The 22,131-nt window shown below is 31.2% G+C and overlaps 3 protein-coding genes across 5 annotated transcripts; 2 read left to right on the forward strand and 1 right to left on the reverse strand.

Moving 5' to 3' along the window:
- Window positions 1-691: 691 nt before the first annotated feature.
- Window positions 692-3,873, reverse strand: LOC107432063 (uncharacterized). The gene is made up of 2 exons (XM_016043120.4): window positions 1,706-3,873; window positions 692-893 (listed from the first exon to the last, which is right to left on the reverse strand). Exons 1-2 carry the CDS (start codon window positions 3,258-3,260, stop codon window positions 718-720), a joined length of 1,731 nt encoding a protein of 576 aa, XP_015898606.3. The 5' UTR covers window positions 3,261-3,873; the 3' UTR covers window positions 692-717.
- A 7,847-nt stretch (window positions 3,874-11,720) lies between these two features.
- On the forward strand, window positions 11,721-14,344 carry LOC107432004 (succinate dehydrogenase [ubiquinone] iron-sulfur subunit 3, mitochondrial). The gene is made up of 4 exons (XM_048479592.2): window positions 11,721-12,060; window positions 12,166-12,404; window positions 13,527-13,736; window positions 14,001-14,344. The coding sequence occupies exons 1-4, from the start codon at window positions 11,794-11,796 to the stop codon at window positions 14,185-14,187; spliced, it is 903 nt and encodes a 300-aa protein (XP_048335549.2). The 5' UTR covers window positions 11,721-11,793; the 3' UTR covers window positions 14,188-14,344.
- A 2,144-nt stretch (window positions 14,345-16,488) lies between these two features.
- On the forward strand, window positions 16,489-21,906 carry LOC107432023 (protein SCO1 homolog 2, mitochondrial). Of its 3 annotated transcripts, none has more exons than XM_048479900.2 (8): window positions 16,489-16,748; window positions 17,230-17,274; window positions 17,354-17,489; window positions 17,687-17,765; window positions 20,807-21,007; window positions 21,159-21,182; window positions 21,338-21,470; window positions 21,556-21,906. In XM_048479900.2, exons 1-8 carry the CDS (start codon window positions 16,678-16,680, stop codon window positions 21,665-21,667), a joined length of 801 nt encoding a protein of 266 aa, XP_048335857.2. In that variant the 5' UTR covers window positions 16,489-16,677; the 3' UTR covers window positions 21,668-21,906. The 3 variants fall into 3 exon arrangements, with proteins under 3 accessions (XP_048335857.2, XP_048335856.2, XP_015898562.3); XM_048479899.2 differs by having other exon boundaries at window positions 16,491-16,748; window positions 21,093-21,182; XM_016043076.4 differs by lacking the exon at window positions 17,230-17,274 and having other exon boundaries at window positions 16,494-16,748; window positions 21,093-21,182.
- The last annotated feature ends 225 nt before the right edge of the window (window positions 21,907-22,131 follow it).

A 22,131-nucleotide genomic window follows, 5' to 3' on the forward strand; every position in this document is an offset into this window, starting at 1 on the left:
AATGGTTGTTAGGGGAAGTACTTCTTATATATATGCATGGGAATAAATAAGAAAAAAAATTAAAAGAAAAGCCTAGTCTTTCTCGGGATTATCTGCATAAAAACTTTTGCTAAACTCAACATCAACAAAGCACTTAAAATAACCCAAAATTCATTAGGTTTCAGATACCAATTTGACAAAAAGTTCACTAACATATCCTTTAGTATGCATGGAGATATGGAAGTTAATTTAATTTTTAATTGATCTCCACAGGGACGCAAATTAATCCTTTTTTTTCTAAATTTAAATTCTGCAAAGTGTAAGGACATTGCATGCTATTTTAAACTTATTTCCCCTAAATTATAAAATCTTGTAACCATGTTGTTCAGTTTTTGTTATTACTATTTTATAAATGTAATTATCGTCCAACATTATGAACCAGCAAATAAGTGAAAATAGAGGATATAAAAATCTAGTGATTTAGATTTGTCTCCTCAGTCAACGATTGGCAAAATATCAACCCGATTCAACAACTAAAACTATACATACATTGATTAAAGACCACATCTTTAATTTTTCGAGGTTGTACCTTAAAAGAAGTTTCAAACATTTTAGTTTTCGTCCAAAAAGTACAAACAAAAACACATAAAGCATATGCATGAAAAATATATACGTGAAAAATGTGAGCTTTAAAAAAAATAATGTGTTGTAATGCATTGATAATGCACTAGTCGAAATTTATATTTGGACCTGGCGTGAAACTACTGGCGGTTCATAAGCATCATATTTTATAAACAAATAAAAACAAATAAATGAAAAAGAATGAAACACGGACACATGGGAAGAGATAATAGAATGGTGTAATAAGAGATTGCGGCGGCTAACGATACCCCAAATCTCGCCACCAATCACTCCTACACATCATACAAAATATTCAACCAAATTATTTTTAAAACTAAATAAATAAATAAATAACCATTATTATATTCGAAGACGAAATGCTACATGTAAAAGAAAATTGTTAAGAGGTAGAGAATGATAAAAGCATACGGACAAAAACCCCAAAAAAAAATAAAAATAAAAAACTCCTTCCGGACTACCCTTGTCTTCTTAAATTTCAGTAATTAATATATATATATATATATATATATATTACCCTTGTCTTCTTAAATTTCAGTAATTAATATATATATATATATATACACACATCAGAGCAGGCAGACGATAAAAATGTACGAGGAATTAAAAGTTAAAAGATATAAATTCTACTTACACACACAATCACCGAAAAAAAAACAAAAAAAACGCGGAGAGATAAGAGTTTATTTTATTTTTTTTTTTTCCTCAAGAAACTAACAGCATTTTCAAAGAACAAGATAGTTTGTATATTATATGAAATGTGTAAAATATTTATAATGTAATGAAGATGATGACGATGAACAATAAAAAAAATAAAAATAAAAAGAAGAAAAGAAAAGAAAAGAAGCTATTATTTACATATAATTAAAGGGTAGTTAAAGAAAAGAAAAGAAAAGAAAAGTGTATGAATATATTTGGTGGTCATGGGTTTAGATGGAGGAGACAAAAGATTCTCTCTCATGCATCATCATAATCACCGTCCTTGCCTTCATACTACTGTGTGGTGAATTTTTTTTTTTTTGGGTTTTTTTTTTTTTAATAATATGCCTAAATTAATCTGAAGAACAAATCCATGATTCCACCATACCTTCACTTCTAGCAGCTGCTGTAGTAACATTCTCTGTCCCTTTATCGCCGCCATGAAAATCCGATGAAGAAGAAGCCGAGAAGTTCAATTTACCATTCGTAACCACCGGCCGTTCAGGATTATTACCGTAACTGCCACCATTTAAAGACCTCAGAAGACTTTGATCTTCATTATTGTTGCCGTTGTTGTTTGAAGATCCAACTCTACCACCACCACCACCTATACTCCAGTTGCCCATCGTCGTCGTCGGATTACTCTCACTGCTCCTCGACAATGCTCCGTTGGAAGACGACGAGAGTATGTTGCGGAAGCCACCACCGGTAAGCTGATGAGAGTTAACATTCCCATGGCTCAAACCAAACTCTTCAAGAACACCACCACCACCACCACCACCACCACCACCACCAACCATTTTGGAAGAAGAATTATGATGATCAGTTGCAGGATTAATGGAGGAAGTGGACGATGATAACGAAGCATATTTTTGTTGTTGGGTTTGAAGAAGGGATTGGAAATTGAGAAGTGGGTTTTGCATGCCTCCTCCAATGTTAAGAAGATTATTATTGGTGCTATTATTGTGGGGTTGTTGTTGTTGTTGGTAGTTAATTGAAGAGGTTGAATTAGAACCAATATTGGTAGTACTGGTTGAATTAGAGACTAAACCATCAAGTACCATTGAAGAAGAAAATGATGATGATGATGATGAAAATGGTGGTGGGGGTTGATTGATCTTGTGAGCGAATGGTCTGAGAAGATAAGGAGGAGGAGGTGAAGGGTCTAAATGTCCTGATCTAACGGAAGTACCCGAACCGAATAGATCCAATCGGGTCCTCGGGAAAGGTGAAGATGTGAATGGAGGAGCTGGGATCCCAGTGAATTCTTGAACCATGGCTCGGAAATTCGTGGTGTCTGTGGTCAGCACCGTGGTCGGTGCACGCCTTGAAGCTCTTGATCGCTTCTTCGGGTTCCGAACGACGACGTTGCTATTGCTGTTGTTTGTGTTGTTGTTGATGCTCTGCTCGTTCGGAGCACCTGAAACCGAACCTCTTGAAACATTCTCCGGAGAGATCTGAACGGCCGGAAAAGAAGAGCCGCCGTCTCTTGCTGCGCCACCGACGGCGGCGGCGGCGGCAGTGGTGTGTCCTAATTGGTTGTTGTTGTTGGTGGTGGTGGTGAAAAAAGGTTGGGTTGAAGAAGATGAAGGGATTAAACCACCAAGATCGATGGAATTCGGGTCGGATCGTAAGGATTTGGACCAAGGCATATCCAGATTGAGGAGTGAATTTGGGTTTGCGAGTGGAATTTGCCGCGACGATAATGGATCGAAGAAGTGGGAAAGAGGATCGAACATGGAGTTCGAAGCAGACTGATGATGATGGTGGTGGTGGTGGTGGGTCTGTGGTTGTGTTGGGTTAGCACCCATGGACGACCCAATATGATGATGATGATGAGTGGCCGCGTTACTCAACAGAGCTGAAATCGATTCGGCGCGTGAATCGTACTCTTCGTCTCCACCACTTGAAGATTGCATACTCCCACTGTTTCCCGAATCCATTTCCTTTTTTTTTCTTTTTTTTTCCCGAGAAACAAACAAAGAAATTGAAAGAAAAAAAAGGAAACAGATAGATATGGAAGAAAGAAAGTTTCTGCGAGAGAGATTTTGTTTTACAGAGAGAGACTCATTTATGACTAAGTTAAGAAAGAGAAAGGGTGGGTTTCTGGAAGAAAAAAGAGAAAGAGAGAGAGAGAGATTCAGAAAGTACCAAAACCCATGGGGTCTTTAAAGGTTTCACTGATCTACAACAACGGGGACAGTAGTGTTTGGATTGCTTTTGGATTTGTCTTTGAGTATGAAAGAGATGAGAATAAAAAACCCACGGATCATGAACTTCTTTGATGGGGTTTTGCAGAGATAGATAATTTAAAAGAAATGAAAGCTAAAAACCAAAACCCTCTTACGGGAGGGTTTTCTTTTTCCTTCCTTTTCTTTTACTATATCTGTGTATTAGGGTTTGTTTTTGTGGAAGAGAAGGTAGAGAAGAAAGTAAGAAAAAATTGAGAGAAATAGAAAAAAAAAAAAATGAAAAGAAAAGGGCATGGGTTGGTCGCTCAGTCTCTCTCTTTCTCTCTCTCTCTCTAGCCTTTTCTTTTTTGTTTCTCTTTCTACTTGCCGTTCGCACTCAAAAAGATCAGTGTGGGGTAGCCATTAGAGATAGAGTGTGGGGTAGCCATTAGAGATAGAGAGAGTGAGAGAGAGAAACAGAAAAGGTTTTAAGCGGTCAAAGTATGTAAGAGTTGTGGTTTTGATTCGCCAATCTGAAAGCAAAGAAATAAATAATAATAATATTATTAAGTGTTTCAAAAAATAATAATTATTATTAAGATAATATGGTTTTTCTCCTAAAAAAAAAAGAAAGAAAATTGGTTTTTCTCATTAAATGTACTGATTTAATTATGAACTTTTTTTTTTTTTTTTTTTTGTAAATTTTTGGACTGACGAGGTTGGCAAGCAACCAAATTAGGGGAAGATGGTTGTTGAATTGTATAAAGGAAAAAAGAAAACCACCATACCGCCATTAACTTTTCAAACTCATTGAGAAAAAATAATAATAATAAATTAATAAAACATTAAAAATTTTATTTTCAAAAAATAAAATTACATTTTTGTTTGGGATTTTGTTTCTCTCGTTTTCAGGGTTAGGTTTTTAATTATGACCACAGTAACTATCTTGTAATTTTCTGATTATTTTATTAAAAAATATAAATAAAATTTAAAAAAAAAAAACACGCAGTTTACCTATCAGGTTTGACCAAGTCACAAAACCCAGCAAAAAAAATAAAAATTAAATTAAAAGTCTAAGAGTCTGGGTTTAATTATTGAGGGGGAACCTCAGAGAATCTTTCAGTCTTCCTCTCTTAGAAAATGTGGATAAAAAAATCATGATATTTTTCTCTTTGTTATACTATACATTACCTGATATTTTCCTATTCACTTTCTTTTCCTTTTTCTTTAATCCCAAACAACTTTTTTTTTGGAGCAAACAAGAACAAAGTACTTCCAATATTTGTTTAGATAGATCAGTTCAACAACATCTAAGTTCGCTCCAACCATCCAAACTACAATAAAGAAACCAAATATAATTTTCTTTATTTTTTCACTAAAACATTAATTATAGATCCCAATTCTTGATATAAATATATATATTTATATTCTTCTTTTTTATTTCATATAGTTTTTTTATTTTTGTTTTTATTTTTTTTCCTCCCCTTCATTAGCTATACGGTCCCTGTTTCACCCTACAAAAACCAAACCAGTTACTTATATCCAAATTCCCACGTCTTCTATGTCTCCAAGAAATGTACTATTAAGTTAATTAATAGTTACTCTGTGTGTGTGTATTTTACCTTTCATAAATTTTTACAGTTGGTGACAGTTACTTTGACAGTTAGTTCAATTTTGGTTTTTTTTTTTTTTTGGGTATATACACACGTGGCATTAATTAGAAGGAAATCAATGACCTAATGATGTGTGAATTAAGTTACTTGAGGCAGTAAAACAGGTTTTGATGTTGTTTAATTTTAATTTGTAGGGACGTTATCTGAGCCAACTACAAAGATTTGTAAATATCAATAAAATTTTGGGATTGATGTGACCTTAAACATCATTTTCAATGAAGCTGTACCAAGGGATTCACTACACACATACACACACAATATTATTTGATTTGGACCGTTGGATTGATGGGAGTTTCCGTTGATGGATAGCTTGCTTAATTGTTCCCATTATTAATTTTCTGTTCAGAAAATAATAAATAAATAAATAAAAAGCCTACCCTCAGGCCTCAGAAAAGTTAAAAAGAGTAGGGAAATTAAGAGGGCCCCCTCATAATCTGATAGTGAGCTCTCATTATTACACACATCTCCGAGATGATCTGCTTTCCCACTGCACCAGTTTTTTCTCCGTGCTAAAAAAAAATATATATATATATATATAGATCGTTTATAATAAGTTCACCTACTGAAATGTATAGATCAATCGAGAAAAACTCTTTTTTTTCTCTTTTTTTTTTTTTTTTTTGTCAATAACAATTGAAAAAACTTTATATATATAAAAGAGTTTTAGGGTGCGGACGATCCATTAATATCCAAAATTAAAATTTTTTAAATAAAAATATTAATTTTGATATGTATAATATATAATAAAATTAATTTTTTTATTAAAAAATATTAATTTTGAATGTATCTATATGCAGACCATTTTACTGTAGAAAAACTATATATATATATATATTAACTAGTCTTTTATCAACTTTATGTTTTTAACACAATGCTCCATCAAATTTAATATTTTGTATTTTATCCTCTACAATATCGAATTAACATTAATATATACTGTGATTGTTTAGTTGTTAAAATGCAATGCACTATGAATAAGAAAATTTTCCTCCTTGAACGCAAATATAACCGGATTTACATTTTGTTTATAGTTAATATAATTTAGCAGTTAAAAACTTATAATATAACCATTTTGGATTGATGATGTATTACTTATAAATTTAAAAGGTTGTTGATGCTGAGTTGATATTACAGTCTAAAGAGAAATAAAGTATATTAATATTAAAAATGCACAAAGCATTGATGCCAAAAATCTTATACTTTTAATCATAGCGATTGAATATGCCTCGGTTTATTTAATTGAACTTGATAACCTTATCGTTAAAATTAAATTTAAAAGATTGATAAGATAAATACAATCAAGTTGACACTAATAGCAAACGACTGTATATATAAAATCTTGTCTTTTATCACCGATCAATATATGGGTATGTTGTTTTCACCCAAAAAAATTTATGGGTTTGTTTGATAAATTTAAATTGATTCAAAATAATCTGACTCATTTTGAATATGTAATTTCTTAATTGTTCAGTCAAAGACATATTTTTGCAGAAATAGAAATTGAATGGCATTGATTGGGAATATAATATGTTCAACATGGTCTATTTAAAAAAAAAAAAAATTAAAAGGCAACGTTTATTTTAAGGAATTTTATATGTGGACTTTTTACAAATGAGATTCACGTGTAGTTATATGGATCTCACAATTCTGTACCTTCCATATCCATAAATGTGTATTTTGAATTGGCCCAATAGCCAACACTTGCACCACCAAAGTCGCAACTTCTGAATAAAACGACTTCATTGCTCCATGCTCAGCAATTAAGCAACTACTAATTTAAGTACAATTTCATCAATATTGGCACTCATATATATATATATATATATATATATTCTTAGAAAAAAGATTATAAACTATATTTCTTGTATTTGAACTCATTTTCTTCCATTCCAAACAGAGGATTTGAGTGGGTATGTAATGTTGGAGCTTGCAATGTTGGACCAAAAATCCCTTTGGAATAATTAAGCCACCTAATTTTGAGGCTGTAATTAAAAGATCCTAATTCCTAAGACTATCTACAAGGTCTTCCCAAAAAACTTACTATGTTAACAGATCAACCAAACTTAGTCATAAAAGTAGGTTGGGGTGAAGTATTGGACCCCATATACCATGGTTGGGCTTTAGGGCAACCACAACTAGACCCTCCATTGGTCCCACTTTTCATCACAAACTTCAATCAATTTTGGTCCAAATTGTATTATACAATTATTAAATATGGTTATATTTGTTTTTACTCAAATAATGGGATTTAGATCACGGTGGTCTACACCTCATCATCATGCGTAGTGTAACATGGGAAAAAAAAAGAAAAAGAAAAATGAACGAAATAATAATTAAAAAATTGCATATAATCTTAGTTGACTCTTTTAAAGTAAATAGTATTATATAATTACTACTCTCTATTAATTAATAGTTGTTATCTAGAACGTGAGGTACTAGATGGTTAATGAAGAATTTTAGTTCTTTTTATACCAATTATTCCTCCATGAATATTAATTTAACATTTCAAATAAAAAAAAATGCATATATATATATATATGTATGTATATACTAATGTTACTTATGAATATAATTAAGAACTATAAGAATTTATTGATAATTCTGCATTATAAATACATAAAAAAAACCAAAGTCTTGCGCAATTTGGACATGAACAATGACTTGGAGGAGAAGGCCATATCTAATAACTAATAATTAATTAACTTCTTAATTAGAAACTATTTTCTAGAGTAGAAAAGTATATGAAAGCAAATAAACAGGGGTTTAAAAGCTATGTACAATGAGCCGCTATCTAAAAGAAGGGTTACTTCATATGAAGACCAGCACTCTTCTGTTGACCAAAAAATAAAATAAAATAGAATAACAAATATAATAAATGAAGATTACTCCTATGTGACTGAGACTATTCATGAACACCCAAATCATGAAGGGCCTAAAATGGCATCAATATTAATCTCATCCCATGGGCATAATTTTAATTATGTACCGGATTTGGTTCTGTACCCCACCTTATGATTTACCAGTTATGCTCTCGAATGATTTATCAGTTGATATGATCAATTTACTTTTTTAAAACAGCACATACATGTATGTATATAATTTTTGATAGGATGAGAATTCTATAAATATTAATTTTATACTTACAATAAATTTTCATTATTCGATATTTCTAAAAGTTGATTGGAATTTTTCTTTTTATGTGGCAGTTGATAAATTCATTCTGTAAGGTGTACATCGAATCTAGATTAGGAAGATATATGTTTTTTAAAATTAGGACTTTTATCATGGTTTCTAAATTCACTATATAATATTTTAAATAAAAGTATAACTTTTTTTTAAAAAAAAATTGCAAGCCTATATATATATGTATATATATAAAGTATTGTCTAAGATTCTCTTTTGTTATTTTGTTATTTTTTTAATTTATATAAAACCATATATATATATATATATATATGCAATATGTGTATAAATCAGGATGTCAATATAACATATAAGAAACAAAAAGTTAGGTTTTCTATAGGGCGAGGAGGCATGCTAGAGCTAATAAGAAACATACATATCATGCCTAACTTAATTATTTGTTTAACAAAAAAAAAAAGGTTAATATTTGTTAATCTAGGGAGCTAAATTATTGTCTTCTCTTTATTATATCAAACTATTTGAGGGTCCCAGCGATTATGACATTTTCCAATTGATGCATTTTTAGAAGTTGCCTGACTGGTATGATCACTTAACCTGATGAATATTACAGCTTATCTTTTTTAATAATTTTTTAAGAAGGAAAAAAAGAACAATTTTAGTTCATATTACATTTAATTATCCTAAAACTAAAAAAATAAAATTCTAATTTACCTTCTCCAAAAATATTCTCCAAATCAGAATTTCTTCAACACTACTCCAAAGAATATTTTCTTTTGTATTTTTCTTTTGTTTCCCTTCTTTATTTGGTGGTTTCCTCTCTGGTGTTATTCCATGCCACTCATCTAGAATCTAAACAACTAGAAAGAAAGATTATACGAATACAAGTTCAGCTATGTATGCCTGTATATCATGTTCCAACAAAAAATATAAATTTATAATTAAAAAAAAGAGGGGAAAAAAAAACAAGAAGGAAGAAAGAGAAGGAGATTGAACCAAGAAAATTTTATTTAGGAAGAAATTTTGGTCAAAGAAGTTATCATTAATTTTAATTTTATTTCTTTCCCCGAATGAAGTACGAACAAAATATATATAATTTTTCCTCAGTGATAGCTAAGCTTAATTTTGACATGGACCTAGCCCCACAAAACGTACAGAGGCCAAGTGATTGGCCAATTGCAACAATAATAATAATCTTATTATTGTTTTATTTATTTTAAGAATCTTCTCATAAATATTTAATTTCTTGTGGTAAAAACTTTATATATATGGTCTCTTTAGGAACATTAATATACATGTTTGGACGATTTGTGCCAAATTTTGGATACATCAAGTTGAATTTTCATTATCAAAGCTTTACCTAACGTCCCCCATCAGGAAATTTTAGTTTTCAATATAAATGTGCTTAGTACTTAACTGATTAGACACCACTAACTTCTCTCTGCTTTCTTATTTATTTATTTTTTTTCCCTTCCTCCTTTTGATTTGGACACAAAATTAACACCTATAATACCCTGAGTAGAGCGATTAGAGATTCAGGGTTTAGTTTATTAGCAAATTATTCACACCCATATATTCCATAGTTATCAATATCGATGCTGCTTTAAAACCAATCCATACATAGCTGCCATGGTGTTTAGGACCTGTTGGATAAGGATGGATGATCAAAAGACTTACATATATATATATAAAGGATAGAATCAATTCACAAAAAAATAAGACAAAAAAGAAAAGAAAAAGCTATTAACTTTTAGTTAATTCAAAACCAAATAAGGGTTTTACTTTTTTTGGGTCCGTAAGACTGATATACCAATTTTTGAGAGTTCTTTATTTGATAAAAAATGTTGAATATTGATTTTGGAAATATTAATTACATTTGCTACCTTAAAACAACTAATTTATCTACTATATGATATAGGTAAATGATTTTGATGTAATTCAATTGTAAGATTTGTTTTTCCCATCAAATTAATAGATTCATCTAAATAGTAGGCTAGCTACCAACTATATTATTTAGCAGCAAGAAGAGAGAGCAAAATACTACCAACAATACTTAGCGAACAACCCAAAAAAAAAAAAGAAAAAAAGAAAAGGGAAAAAGTTCTACGAGCTAAAAGCTACGAAATAGGCCAATTATATAGGTTAGACAAGCACATGCGCAAAGAATTCAATATAAAATCATATTGATGCGTCCTTATAAGTTCAGAAAAATAATATATATATATATATATATTTTTTCCAAGGAATAGACCTAGTTAAGGCGTACAATTGCCTACCCTTTTCCTTGGTTTGAGAGTCAAACTACCAGTGAATGCGACATGAGAGTGATGCATACATAGTGATAAACATAGTTTTCAAGATGTAAGATGAAAAAAATCTGCAAGTAGATGTTGATGTTAATCTACCATTTGGAATTGTTTTAATCCCACCTCAAAGTCTCAACATTCTTGAACTTTGAGATTATATATGTATATATATGTATGTATGTCTCTTATTGAATCCCACTCCACTCAGCCAGAGTGTTTATATATAAACTATGGCCAAGATATTGGTGCAAAAAACAACACAATTTCGTGTAGAAATCTTGGAGGAGAGTCTCAAAAAGGGATGAGATGTCTTTGGATTTGGGTCAAACCCATTAAAGAATAAAAAGGAAGAAAAAAGAAAAATAAAAAAAAGAAAAGTGTGAATCTAAGGAGAGGGAGAGAGGTGTGGTCCAGATGGTCCTAAAATTGTTGCAGAAGAAGATGTTTTGTGGGACATAAAAGCTTTCATAAGAACAAGTAGGAAGAATATGACGATTGACTTGTCTTGGGGATCTTCAAACATATATGATATCCAAACTTCTGACCATCCAGCAAAGTTTTGACAAACTGTGTGGGCATCACAAGACAGACTGCTACTTTGTCACCCACTCATTTTGGAAAAAAAATGTTTTCAGAGTATCCTTTTTTAGACCCAAAACAAAACCTTTTTTTATTTTATTTTTTCAAATTTTTTTAAATTATAATATATTCATCCCCCTTACTTCTATATGGAATTTGTTTCACATTCAACCTATTAGCTTCTCCATAGTACACATCTAGAGGAATTTCAGGTTTGACCCTTCTACATATGAATTTTATTCTTACACGACCAAACGATACTCAGTGCTAAAGCTACTAATTTTTTGGTAATGACATGGTCCGCAATTCAAATTTCCATTATAATGTTCCAATATTAATTTTTTTTTTTTTTTTTAAAAAAAACCCCTCTAATCGACGATTTAATTGTCCTACCCTTAAGTTAGATCCAAACCTCAAGCCCAGGCCCAAGCCCAAGAGTCATCATAATTCTATAATTCACCGTCACATAATTTTATGCAGTCGTTGCCACCTTAACAGGTGTCACATATATGCAAATACGTGTCTTGATACATGCAAAAGAACTCAAAAACGAGTAATGGGTATTTCAGAGACACAGCAAAACAGAGCAAAGACAGAGAAAGAGAGATGTCAAAGAGCTGGGTTCGCCATGGATATGAGAAGGTAGCTCGTATTCTGAAGAAAGGAAACCCAAAAAGGCATAATTTTCCCATTCTAAAAGGCCACCCTGCGGCCCAAGAACATGCAGAGGAAGCTGTTGAGACCCATGACACCATCAGAAATAAAAGCAAGGTGTTGAAGGAGTTCAAGATATATAGATGGAATCCTAACCATCCCAACAACAAACCTTACCTTCAATCCTATTTTCTAGACCTATCCAATTGTGGTCCTATGGTAATTAATTGATTTTTTTTTCGTTTTGATTTTTGTTTATTAGTCAATTAGTTAGATATATATATATATATATATATATTTATTTATTTTTTTTCTTGGTTGGAGGTTTTGGATGCACTACAGAAGATAAAGGCAGAGGAGGATTCAAGCTTGAGTTATAGGAGGTCATGCAGAGAAGGGATATGTGGGTCATGCTCTATGAATATTGATGGGACTAACACTGTGGCCTGTCTCAGGCCAATTGGGAAAGACACTTCCAAGCCCACTGTCATAACCCCTCTTCCTCACATGTTTGTCATCAAAGATTTGGTGGTTGACCTTACTAATTTCTACCAGCAGTATAAGTATGTTTCATCTCTCTTTTTTTTCACTCTTTTTTTCTCCATTGGAAAACTCAATTTTGGTTGTATAGTAAACTCCACTCTTCCACTTACTTAGTGATATATGGGACGAATTACTTGTTTTCTTTTTTGGTATTAAATATTCCACATGCCAATAGCTAATTAGAATATGTCACCATGTGGCAATGTACCTATTATGTACTATACTTTACTAGCCCTGATTGGACTTAGGGAGTTAACATTTTTTTTTTCAATTAATTTTGACTAAATTGCACATTGAATTTTTGAATTTAAAATGTTCTTTATTGAACCTTCAATTTACAATCTGTTTTTCATTAATTTAACTTCCAAATTAATTTCTAAATGAACTAATGAAAAGTTTAAATCTTAAGAAATCGATTAGTTTTCTAATTAATCAATTTCAATTCTTTTCTCATCTTATTTGTAAATTGAGAAAAATGGTTAATTTTTTCAATTTTTAAACTTTTTGTTAAATCAATCTCAATTTGATTAATGCGTAACAAATTGTAAAATAAGGATCTAATGCAAAATATTTTAAATCAAAGGATTCAATGTGCAATTTGATCAAAGTATATGGTACTAAGATGTAATAACTCTAACAATTTCCACCGTATAATTTTAATGCGTGTTTTGATTCCAAATTTACGATACCCCCAGTTTGTTATAATGGGATCTTTAAATTATGGGTTTCTTAGGTAATGATTAAAAAAACCCTATATGAATGATATTGCTTTGAAAATTATATGAATAAAGGGGGAAAAAAAGAAAAGAAGAAAAAAAAAAATAGTAATAGCTTAACGAAATTATAGTTTACCAAACTTTGGACACCAGATTAGTTCACCAACAGATTTTGAACCCACATGTAGTCTACCACATTTTTGGATACCAACCGAAGGCTATTTAGAAAAAAAAAAAAATAATAATAATAATAAAAAAAAAGAAAAAAGAAAAAAAACAGAATCCGATGCAAGTCAAAGGTAAAGATATGAGACTTTAAGCCAATAAAAACGTAACATTATTTTGATTCCCAAATTCAAAATCTACTAGATATAATGTAGCTGGGTAAGGTTTTCAATAGTGGGTTTATTAATACTTAATATACAGGTCGATAGAGCCGTGGCTGAAGACAAAAAAGCACCCAGAGGATGGGAGAGAGTACAGGCAATCACCAGAAGATAGGAAAAAGCTAGATGGTCTATATGAGTGTATACTCTGTGCTTGTTGCTCTACTTCATGCCCTTCCTACTGGTGGAATCCTGAAGAGTTCCCAGGACCAGCTGCACTACTTCATGCTTATAGATGGATCTCTGATAGGTATATAAATTAACATCCATAAACATATACATACAGTCTGATTAATTATACATGTAACTCACCGGCAATGTGGGTTACACGATCTCTCAATCCGATTACATGTAATTATACAATTGGTAGATCATATGCAATTGATTGGGCACACCTACCTTAATTTGGACGTGCACATGTATTGTAGCAAGATTATGTATATACCTTTTTTTTTAAATTTTTTTTAATCAAATTAATATTCTCAATTTGATGATGGTTTTGCACATTTTGTAGCCGGGATGAGTTTACAGAGGAGAGATTGCAGGCAGTGACAGAGGACCAGAGGAGACTATACAGATGCAGGACCATTCAGAATTGTACTGCTGCTTGTCCCAAAAGCCTTGACCCTGCCGGTGCCATTCATAAGATGAAGACCAAGCATTTGCTTTCTCAACCAATGGAATTGGCTGGAAGCCTCTGATTAACCGTGTTATCACTTTGATCACCTATCCTTTCATTCCCTCTATGTTCAAATTGCAGACCATACATATGTTTTGAGTCCATTACCATGTTCTATTAAGTTGTAGTTGCTGTTAAATCTATTTCAATTAATGACATATACTGTGATAAATTCTATACATGCGAACCAAAACACTATGTTGCTACTAGAAAACATGTTTCTTTATCAAAGAAAAAATAAATTAGGGCTGTGAGATTCTTGTTTATATGCAAATTTGGAATAAACAAAATTTTCCAAACGTTGATGTTATTACAATCACAAATATATAAATATTTAGTTTAACTATTTAGTAATGGATAATTTCATTGTTTTATTTTTTGGGTCACTCATACTATTTGTTAGGCCATCAAAACTATTTATTTGATAATACTAAGCGTTTGTGGTTAAATTTTAAGACTAAGTTGATACAAGTTTTCCTATTTAAGAAAGCTAAATAAATATAAAATATGAGCCTTATTATGATATAAAAGTATAGATTATTAATTTGATTTTTAAAAGGTTGGATTTTCTCAAAAAATTTATTAGGAGATTGAATTCCCTTAAAAATCTAATTCTATCTTTTATCACTTTTTTATTCTTATGTTTTTTAATTTATAAACATATGAGTTTCTAACAATTGAGGGTATTAAACTACTACAAATATCATTGTCCTTAAAAGCTTGTACAGGTTTGCAAAATCTTTTCGAACTTGTGATATGTGTACCATAATTGTGATATATATATATATATATATATATTTATTTTAACAGAGGGAACAAAAACGATGTTAGTGCGTTTGGAATTTAGAAGTTGAAAGGAAAATATACAATGCGGTTTGGCACCGAGACAGTGAACGAGGCGGCGTACGTATTATATTCATACTACTTTATACTTTGGCCCCACAAAGAAAAAAAATAAATAAATAAAAAATCATTATACGTGTAATAGAAACCGAATAAATAAACATAAACATACCTCTTGCCTTTAATGGAAATTGGATATTTAATTTTAAAGGTTGATTTAATTTGTATCCCTCAGAAATATTATTATTACTTTTAAAGACAATATCGTTAATAACCTTTATCTAGAAGCCTCTTGAAACTTTTAGTCATAGGATTTGTGGTGCATATAACTTTATTTTCTAGCCCCGTTAGCACAGGCCGTCTTAACCCTTATTGAGATTTTAGGCAAAACTAATAATAAATTTTTAAAATTATTTTTAATTTTTTTTGTCTAGCTATTTTTATTTTTTTTCATTTTAAAATGCAAAATTTTCAATTTAATTGTTTCATTCAATTTTTTATGATAACATTTTTTATAACTCATAAACAATTATGTAAGAATGCTAAAAAAGATTGATTAGTTGTATACCATGAACTTCCATTAAAGACAATAAGTTCTATACAATAAGTTATAACAAAATCTTGAGAATAAATAAACATGAATTCATACAAAAAAAAAATAATAATAATAAATAATAATAATAAAATAAAATAAGAATGAATAATGAATATAAAATAATTAGATAAATAAAAACAAATAAGATCATATTCCTTTGTGGTTTTTTAAATCAAAGTGTGTAAACTATATTACAAAATTTAACAATTTTTAGATGTGAAATATGATTAAAAGAAAACAAAAAAATTAAAAGGAGATGGAAAAACTTACTAAAATGGGGGTTCTTAACCTTTTTATTTTATTTTATTATTATTCTTTTATAGTTAAAGCTTGACACAAATATAATAAAATAGAGGATTTGATTTTTCTTCTTATAATAAAAATTTAGTAGTTGATTGGTGCTCTTTTTCAAAAATAAAAAATATTATAAAATAAAAATAATGAATTAAAATTAATGTTGAATTTGAAAAAATCAAAATTTTATGTTTACAACAATAAAAATAAAAAATTATTTCATTTAAGTTACGAAATGAGAAGTTCTAATATATATATATATATATATATATGAATGTATGTATGAAGTCATATATAGCAATTAGCCAACTTTTCATTAGAACAATTCAAATGGCAGTGACTATTTATGATAATCAAACAATAGCAACTGATATAGTTAAAGGTTGGATTTGGAAGAAATATCATTTGGGAATTATATATTTCATTTAACGAGATATAAAATAAATAAATAAATAAAAAGCTGAGAGTTGAAACATTAGAATGGACCATTAAAGAAGTAGGGCCTGTTTAGTAGAATGAAACTCAAACATCTTCTGGGCTTTTAGGTTTCTGGGCTCGCGTGGCTTGTTAAGTGGACGAAGGAGAGGGGCGTTGTTGATATATTGAGAAAGAAAGGAAGGTGGAGCAACTGAGCTTGGGCAGCAAGGCAATTTTCATTGTTGAGTGGGGAATCAAGCGCGTGCTTTTGGTCTCTGGAGACTTTGGTACCAAATTCGACATGGAATTTTGGTTGAAAGGAGCTATTTAGGAGAAACCCATGAAAGTATTTTCGTAGAAACCATGCCCATTTCTCGGTTTCTTCTCTCATGTTCTAGACGCCACTCAACTGAGGCTCTAAATTTACTTCGAAGGTAAGCTCCAAAATCCCTACACTCTCTTTAATTTCTTTACAGTTTCTTGTTTATTTAAGGTTTTTTAGATTGCTCTATCACTCTTTAGTTTTTATTTCGTGTATATTTTAACTTAATGGATATATGTTTGAAGATGAGGTTCTGTATGACTCGCTTACTATTTACTCTCTCTTTCTCTTGATTTTTTTTTGGTTATTTATCGTTTACTTTTTTATCTGGGTTCTTAAAATAATATTTAAAGGTGTAAAATATAAGTTGGATCTGTTTAGAAGATTTATATTGTTGGATGGAGTAGAGAAAGCACTGGCTTGTTACTCATTCTGACACATTGAAATTTGGCCTGATTTTGGTACTCATTCTGTATTGTAAATGGAAACATGAGCAAGATTTCTGAATTTGCTCTTTTGGGATTTTAAATTTATATACTGTATGATTGGTTTTTTGATACTGAGTGATCATGTTTTCGTTGTATGTGAAGCAGTGGCATTTGTCGGTTCTACCCTATTGGCAGGCCTAAAGAAATGCAGTTAAATGCTGCAGAGCTTTCTCTTTTTCTGGCTCTTGTAACATCTGAATGGATACTGAATAACTTATGTCTCCTGTAGGTCTGTTCCATCTAAGAGAATCCAGTTTCATAACTATTGCAAATCATCAAAAAAACCTAATGGGAGGTTAGGTAATGATCCAGTGATGGCTATAGAAACACAGACCACCCCTCGCTCATGGGGTACTTATGCCATTGTATGCTGCATTCCTCCTTTCGATCTAAGTTTCTTTTAATAATATTACTATCTGTGGCATCTTCTTTTCATACGAGCATTTTAGAATGTTATGAACCATGAACTTTTATTTTCATGTTTTGCTTGCATAGAGTTCTATTCTTTTAATAATAAATGTTTGGCTGGTTTATTGTTTTTATTTCTACAAATTTTCTGCAGCCAGCTGGTGCTATACTAGGTTTTGTTGGTCTAGCAACTTTCATTCATTATAACGATGAGAGAAGGGTAACTTTAAAAGGTATGTTTATCTAAACCATGTTATCATTCAGTAACATTTTCTCCCATGTCAGAAATTAGCTTATTAAACATTTTCATCATGAAGAGTTGTACCAATTTGGTTGGTACTTTGTCAGTTCAGTTTCTTCCTCTTGTTTTACTTCTTTATTCCTTAAATGTAGAAAAATTTGAGGATCAGTTTTTCCATTTTCATGTCAAATGTGAAACAGTTAACAAGATAATCTGTTTGTCCTATAGATCAGCATTCAAGTTGAGTTAATTCTTTGTCCATTGATTAGTTGACAAAACTGATCCTTACTACATATTTTGTAAATGCTCTTTAACTTGTAACTTTGTAGAGCTGTCCTTTTGGATATTTCGTAGATGAGATGAGCATTCCATTCTTCAAAATTAATATCCAAAGTCTCAAATTCCTAGAAAGTAAAGTTATTGAGCTGTATAAGTATGCTAATGGTTTATAATTTATGGCTTCCAATGCTAGAAATGGATGAAGTTTAAATCACAATATGGGAATTGATGGCAAGGTACCACTAAATTTTGACATGGTATGCTGTTTTTGAATATTAAAATTGATGGTTTTCCTTTTGGAGTTCAGCAACTACTTCATAAGTACTGTATGGCCACCCATAGGTTATGAATTTAGATCCCCTTTATATGTTTAAGAACTTTTCTATTACATGGTTCACACAGTTCAAAGAGTGTAATTTACATTGGTTGCGTAGGATGAGCTGGTGATGCTACCTTTTATTAGGGTTTGATCAGAAGAACTCGAGTGTTAGGAGTTCTATGCTGTTTTTGAATATTCAATTTGATGGTTTTCCTTTTGGAGTTCAGCAACTACTTCATAAGTACTGTATGGCCACCCATAGGTTATGAATTTAGATCCCCTTTATATGTTTAAGAACTTTTCTATTACATGGTTCACACAGTTCAAAGAGTGTAATTTACATTGGTTGCGTAGGATGAGCTGGTGATGCTACCTTTTATTAGGGTTTGATCAGAAGAACTCGAGTGTTAGGAGTTCTATGTTGTCGGAAAGAGGAGGGTGGGGGGGAACAAAGGAACAAAAATTCTTTCTTAAATGTACTTTAGGCGAAGAAAGAGAAGATAATATTGAAACCATCTGTGATTAAGTACTACAAATATATGCAAAACAATGTACTTTGTTTGGCCCTATAGAGTGTAGTTGATCCTTCGTAGATATAAAGATCAGAAAGCCATATTACGAAGAAAGACAATGTGAGAAGGTATTTTTGTTGTGGATATATAAAGATCAGAAAGCCATATTACGAAGAAAGACAATGTGAGAAGGTATTTTTGTTGTGGATATATAAAGATCAGAAAGCCATATTACGAAGAAAGACAATGTGAGAAGGTATTTTTGTTGTGGATATCAGTACCTTGAGAGCACAAATTTCAAAATGTATGAAATTTGGAAGAATAAGAGCATCAAGACTTAGCTTCTTTTGTCCATCCTCATAAGTCATAAGTACTGTATTCTGCATGAATAAACTTTAAAATTTCAAGTTGGCAGATGGAATAATAGCTGCAGAAAATACAATTTCCTAACTATATGGGCTTTCTAGATTTTAAGTTCTGAACTTCTTTGTCCTCTGATTATTATTATTTAGACTTTGCCATATGAATTTCCGTATGTTCTGCCTTGTAACATTGTTGGTAAAACATTACGGCTTTACAATATTAATCAACATAAAGTAAAGCTGAGATTCTACAGTAGAGGAGTGTGGTGTGTTTTATTTTTCTATGGGTTCATTTTAGAATGCCGTAAGAGAGTTCTTAGTTTCTTACACATTTGGAATGAAATTGAAGTTTTAACTAGTACTTCAGATTAATTCTTCCTTGCTTCTTACAACTGGAAGATGATACTCAAGGCAGCACAAAATCCAAAGGTCTTGATGACATAGAATCAAAACAGTACATTAAAATTGCAGGTTTAACTACTAAATATGGTTTAACATAGCAGTTTAATAAATAGTTGATGATTTTGACCAATTAAAGGCCATTTGGATGTGAAAAATGGAGAGAGGATATATATTTATATTTATATGTATAGAGTCAGTCCCAAATTAGCACGACATGATAGTTTTATATATCAGGTCTTCCTTTATTGGCCTTTGGATCACATTAGCAGTTAGGATTTAAAATTTAAAAATAATAAAATATGGATTTACTGACATACTAAAACCCTATTTAGGGCAAGTGAATCTTGTCGAAACCCAGTGATTAATAAATGTAATTTTAAATCTTAACCTTTAATGTGATTCAAGAGTTGAAAAGGGAAGTCCTGATGTTAATTATGATATTAAGAACCTGATTTGAGCTTGACTGTATATATATATATATATTAATACGTAGTGCTACTACTAGAGTTTTTGACCTCAATGTACGGAATAAGACATTAACAAAAATAAAAGCACATCTTTGTTATATATATAGTTGCCATTAATAGTGGGATATGCATATCTAGAATCTATCTGTAATCATGTATTGTAAACTCTCTGTGGTTTTATCTTTCTGAATAGTGATTACGTGGAATTGCATGTTACATGGATAAAATTACTAGTCATTTCTGATAGCTTTTGGGCCCTTTAGTATATTGTCTGAAAACAATTAAAATATTAAGCATTAAGCATTGCTCTCCTGTTGCCCAACACAACATGTATTAAATGAATTCAACCAAAATCTAAAAATACAAAATTACAAATAAAAACAAGTATTGCTATTTGCTAGATTATTATACCATTGGGCTTTGCAATCTAAATAAGGATTAAATAGGTAGATTGCAATGGTATTTATGAACGCACTTGCTTGAAGTGATTTATTAAATTAATTGCTGGATTAGTTTCTTACTAAACTCTTTATCTGCTGCGTGGGACATTTGAACTATGAGAACTGGCTTCAAGTACTAATGCAACGCCATGGTAATTTTATATGTTTCCAAGTTAGTTGATGAACAGAGGACCCTGTATTGTATAAGACCAAATGATTTGCCAATCTTACAGTCTCTCTTTACTGGATCAGGCCAGGGTACTAGCTCTAGTGGAAATATTGTCATGGGGCCAATAATTGGTGGTCCATTCACTTTAGTAGACACAGAGAATTGGGTAGTTACCGAAAAGAACCTTCTGGGAAACTGGGTTCTCCTTTGCTTTGGATATACTTCTTCTCCTGATGTTGGGCCAGAGCAACTTCAAATTATGGCCAAAGCTCTAGAAAAATTAGGTTTGAAACTTGATTTTGACATCATATTTCATGATTTACTTTTTGTTAATTTGCTTGCTTACTTTGTATTCTTAATTGGTACAAGACTCAAAATACAATGCTAGGGTTCTACCGGTTTTTGTTACAATTGATCCACAACGTGATACACCAGCTCAACTCCGTGCTTACCTTAAAGGTCAGGCTTTTCCCAAATGCTGAATTCGTGTATGCATGCTTTCTCTATAATTTTGCATGCATGTAATTCTTTATTCATCTATATGCGAAACACTTTGATTCAAATGGTGTGGCTCATACTTATTTTTTTGGTGTCGTCAACCTTTATGAATGCAGAATTCGACCCCAGGATTTTAGGGTTAACAGGAGCTGTTTCAGCTGTAAGGCAGATGGCGCAGGAATACCGAGTTTATTTTAAGAAGGTTGAAGAGGAAGGGGATGATTATCTTGTTGAATCTTCCCATATGATGTACGAAGAAGCCAAACCCTTTTACATTTTTGAAATCTTTTTTGGTTGAGCTGAATGTGGATGTAATCCATTTTAAAACAAGCAGGTATTTGATGAACCCAAACATGGAATTGGCGAGATGCTTTGGTGTGGAGTACAATGCCGATGAGCTATCAGAGGCAATACTAAAGGAACTCAAGCGAAACCCAATCCAGTGACCAGAAAGGTTTTGATACTTGTACCAATTTTTTTTTTTTTTTCCATCGCTTAACACAAATTTTGTGAACTTTATTCTAACAATCTCCTCATTCTTTTCTCGGTTCTATTCAAAGAAATTTAGTAGCAGTATGATCCTTAAAAGACTGTAAATATTTTTCAGTTTCTGATTGAAATTGTTAACTGGTAACCTATATAGGGTTTTGAATTTCAGAGTCAGATTCGGCCTATTGAAACGGTATATGCTTTTATTCTGAGATTATGCTTATTTGATCATTATGTTTTATGTATTTATATATGAACGATAATTGTTTTATATATTTTTTATCCCAAAAAAAAAAAAAAATTTGTTCTAAATAATAACCTTTTTTTTTTCTTTTTTTTTTTCCCCCTTGAAATAGCAACTTTCTTTGTGTTTGTCGCCAAATGCTGGTCATATATATTATAACCATATAGCACAATTCTA

The sequence above is a fragment of the Ziziphus jujuba genome, chromosome 7 (assembly GCF_031755915.1).
Source record: "Ziziphus jujuba cultivar Dongzao chromosome 7, ASM3175591v1".
Lineage (NCBI taxonomy): Eukaryota > Viridiplantae > Streptophyta > Magnoliopsida > Rosales > Rhamnaceae > Ziziphus > Ziziphus jujuba.

Coding starts and splice junctions, on each gene's coding strand:
- LOC107432063 (XM_016043120.4), bottom strand. CDS start 3,260: ATGGATTCGGGAAACAGTGGGAGTATGCAATCTTCAAGTGGTGGAGAC. Junction 894..1,705: donor AGCAGCTGCTAGAAGTGAAG/GTATGGTGGAAT, acceptor TATGATGTGTAG/GAGTGATTGGTGGCGAGATT.
- LOC107432004 (XM_048479592.2), top strand. CDS start 11,794: ATGTCAAAGAGCTGGGTTCGCCATGGATATGAGAAGGTAGCTCGTATT. Junction 12,405..13,526: donor AATTTCTACCAGCAGTATAA/GTATGTTTCATC, acceptor CTTAATATACAG/GTCGATAGAGCCGTGGCTGA. Junction 13,737..14,000: donor TATAGATGGATCTCTGATAG/GTATATAAATTA, acceptor CACATTTTGTAG/CCGGGATGAGTTTACAGAGG.
- LOC107432023 (XM_048479899.2), top strand. CDS start 16,678: ATGCCCATTTCTCGGTTTCTTCTCTCATGTTCTAGACGCCACTCAACT. Junction 17,275..17,353: donor GGCAGGCCTAAAGAAATGCA/GTTAAATGCTGC, acceptor TGTCTCCTGTAG/GTCTGTTCCATCTAAGAGAA. Junction 17,490..17,686: donor CATGGGGTACTTATGCCATT/GTATGCTGCATT, acceptor AATTTTCTGCAG/CCAGCTGGTGCTATACTAGG.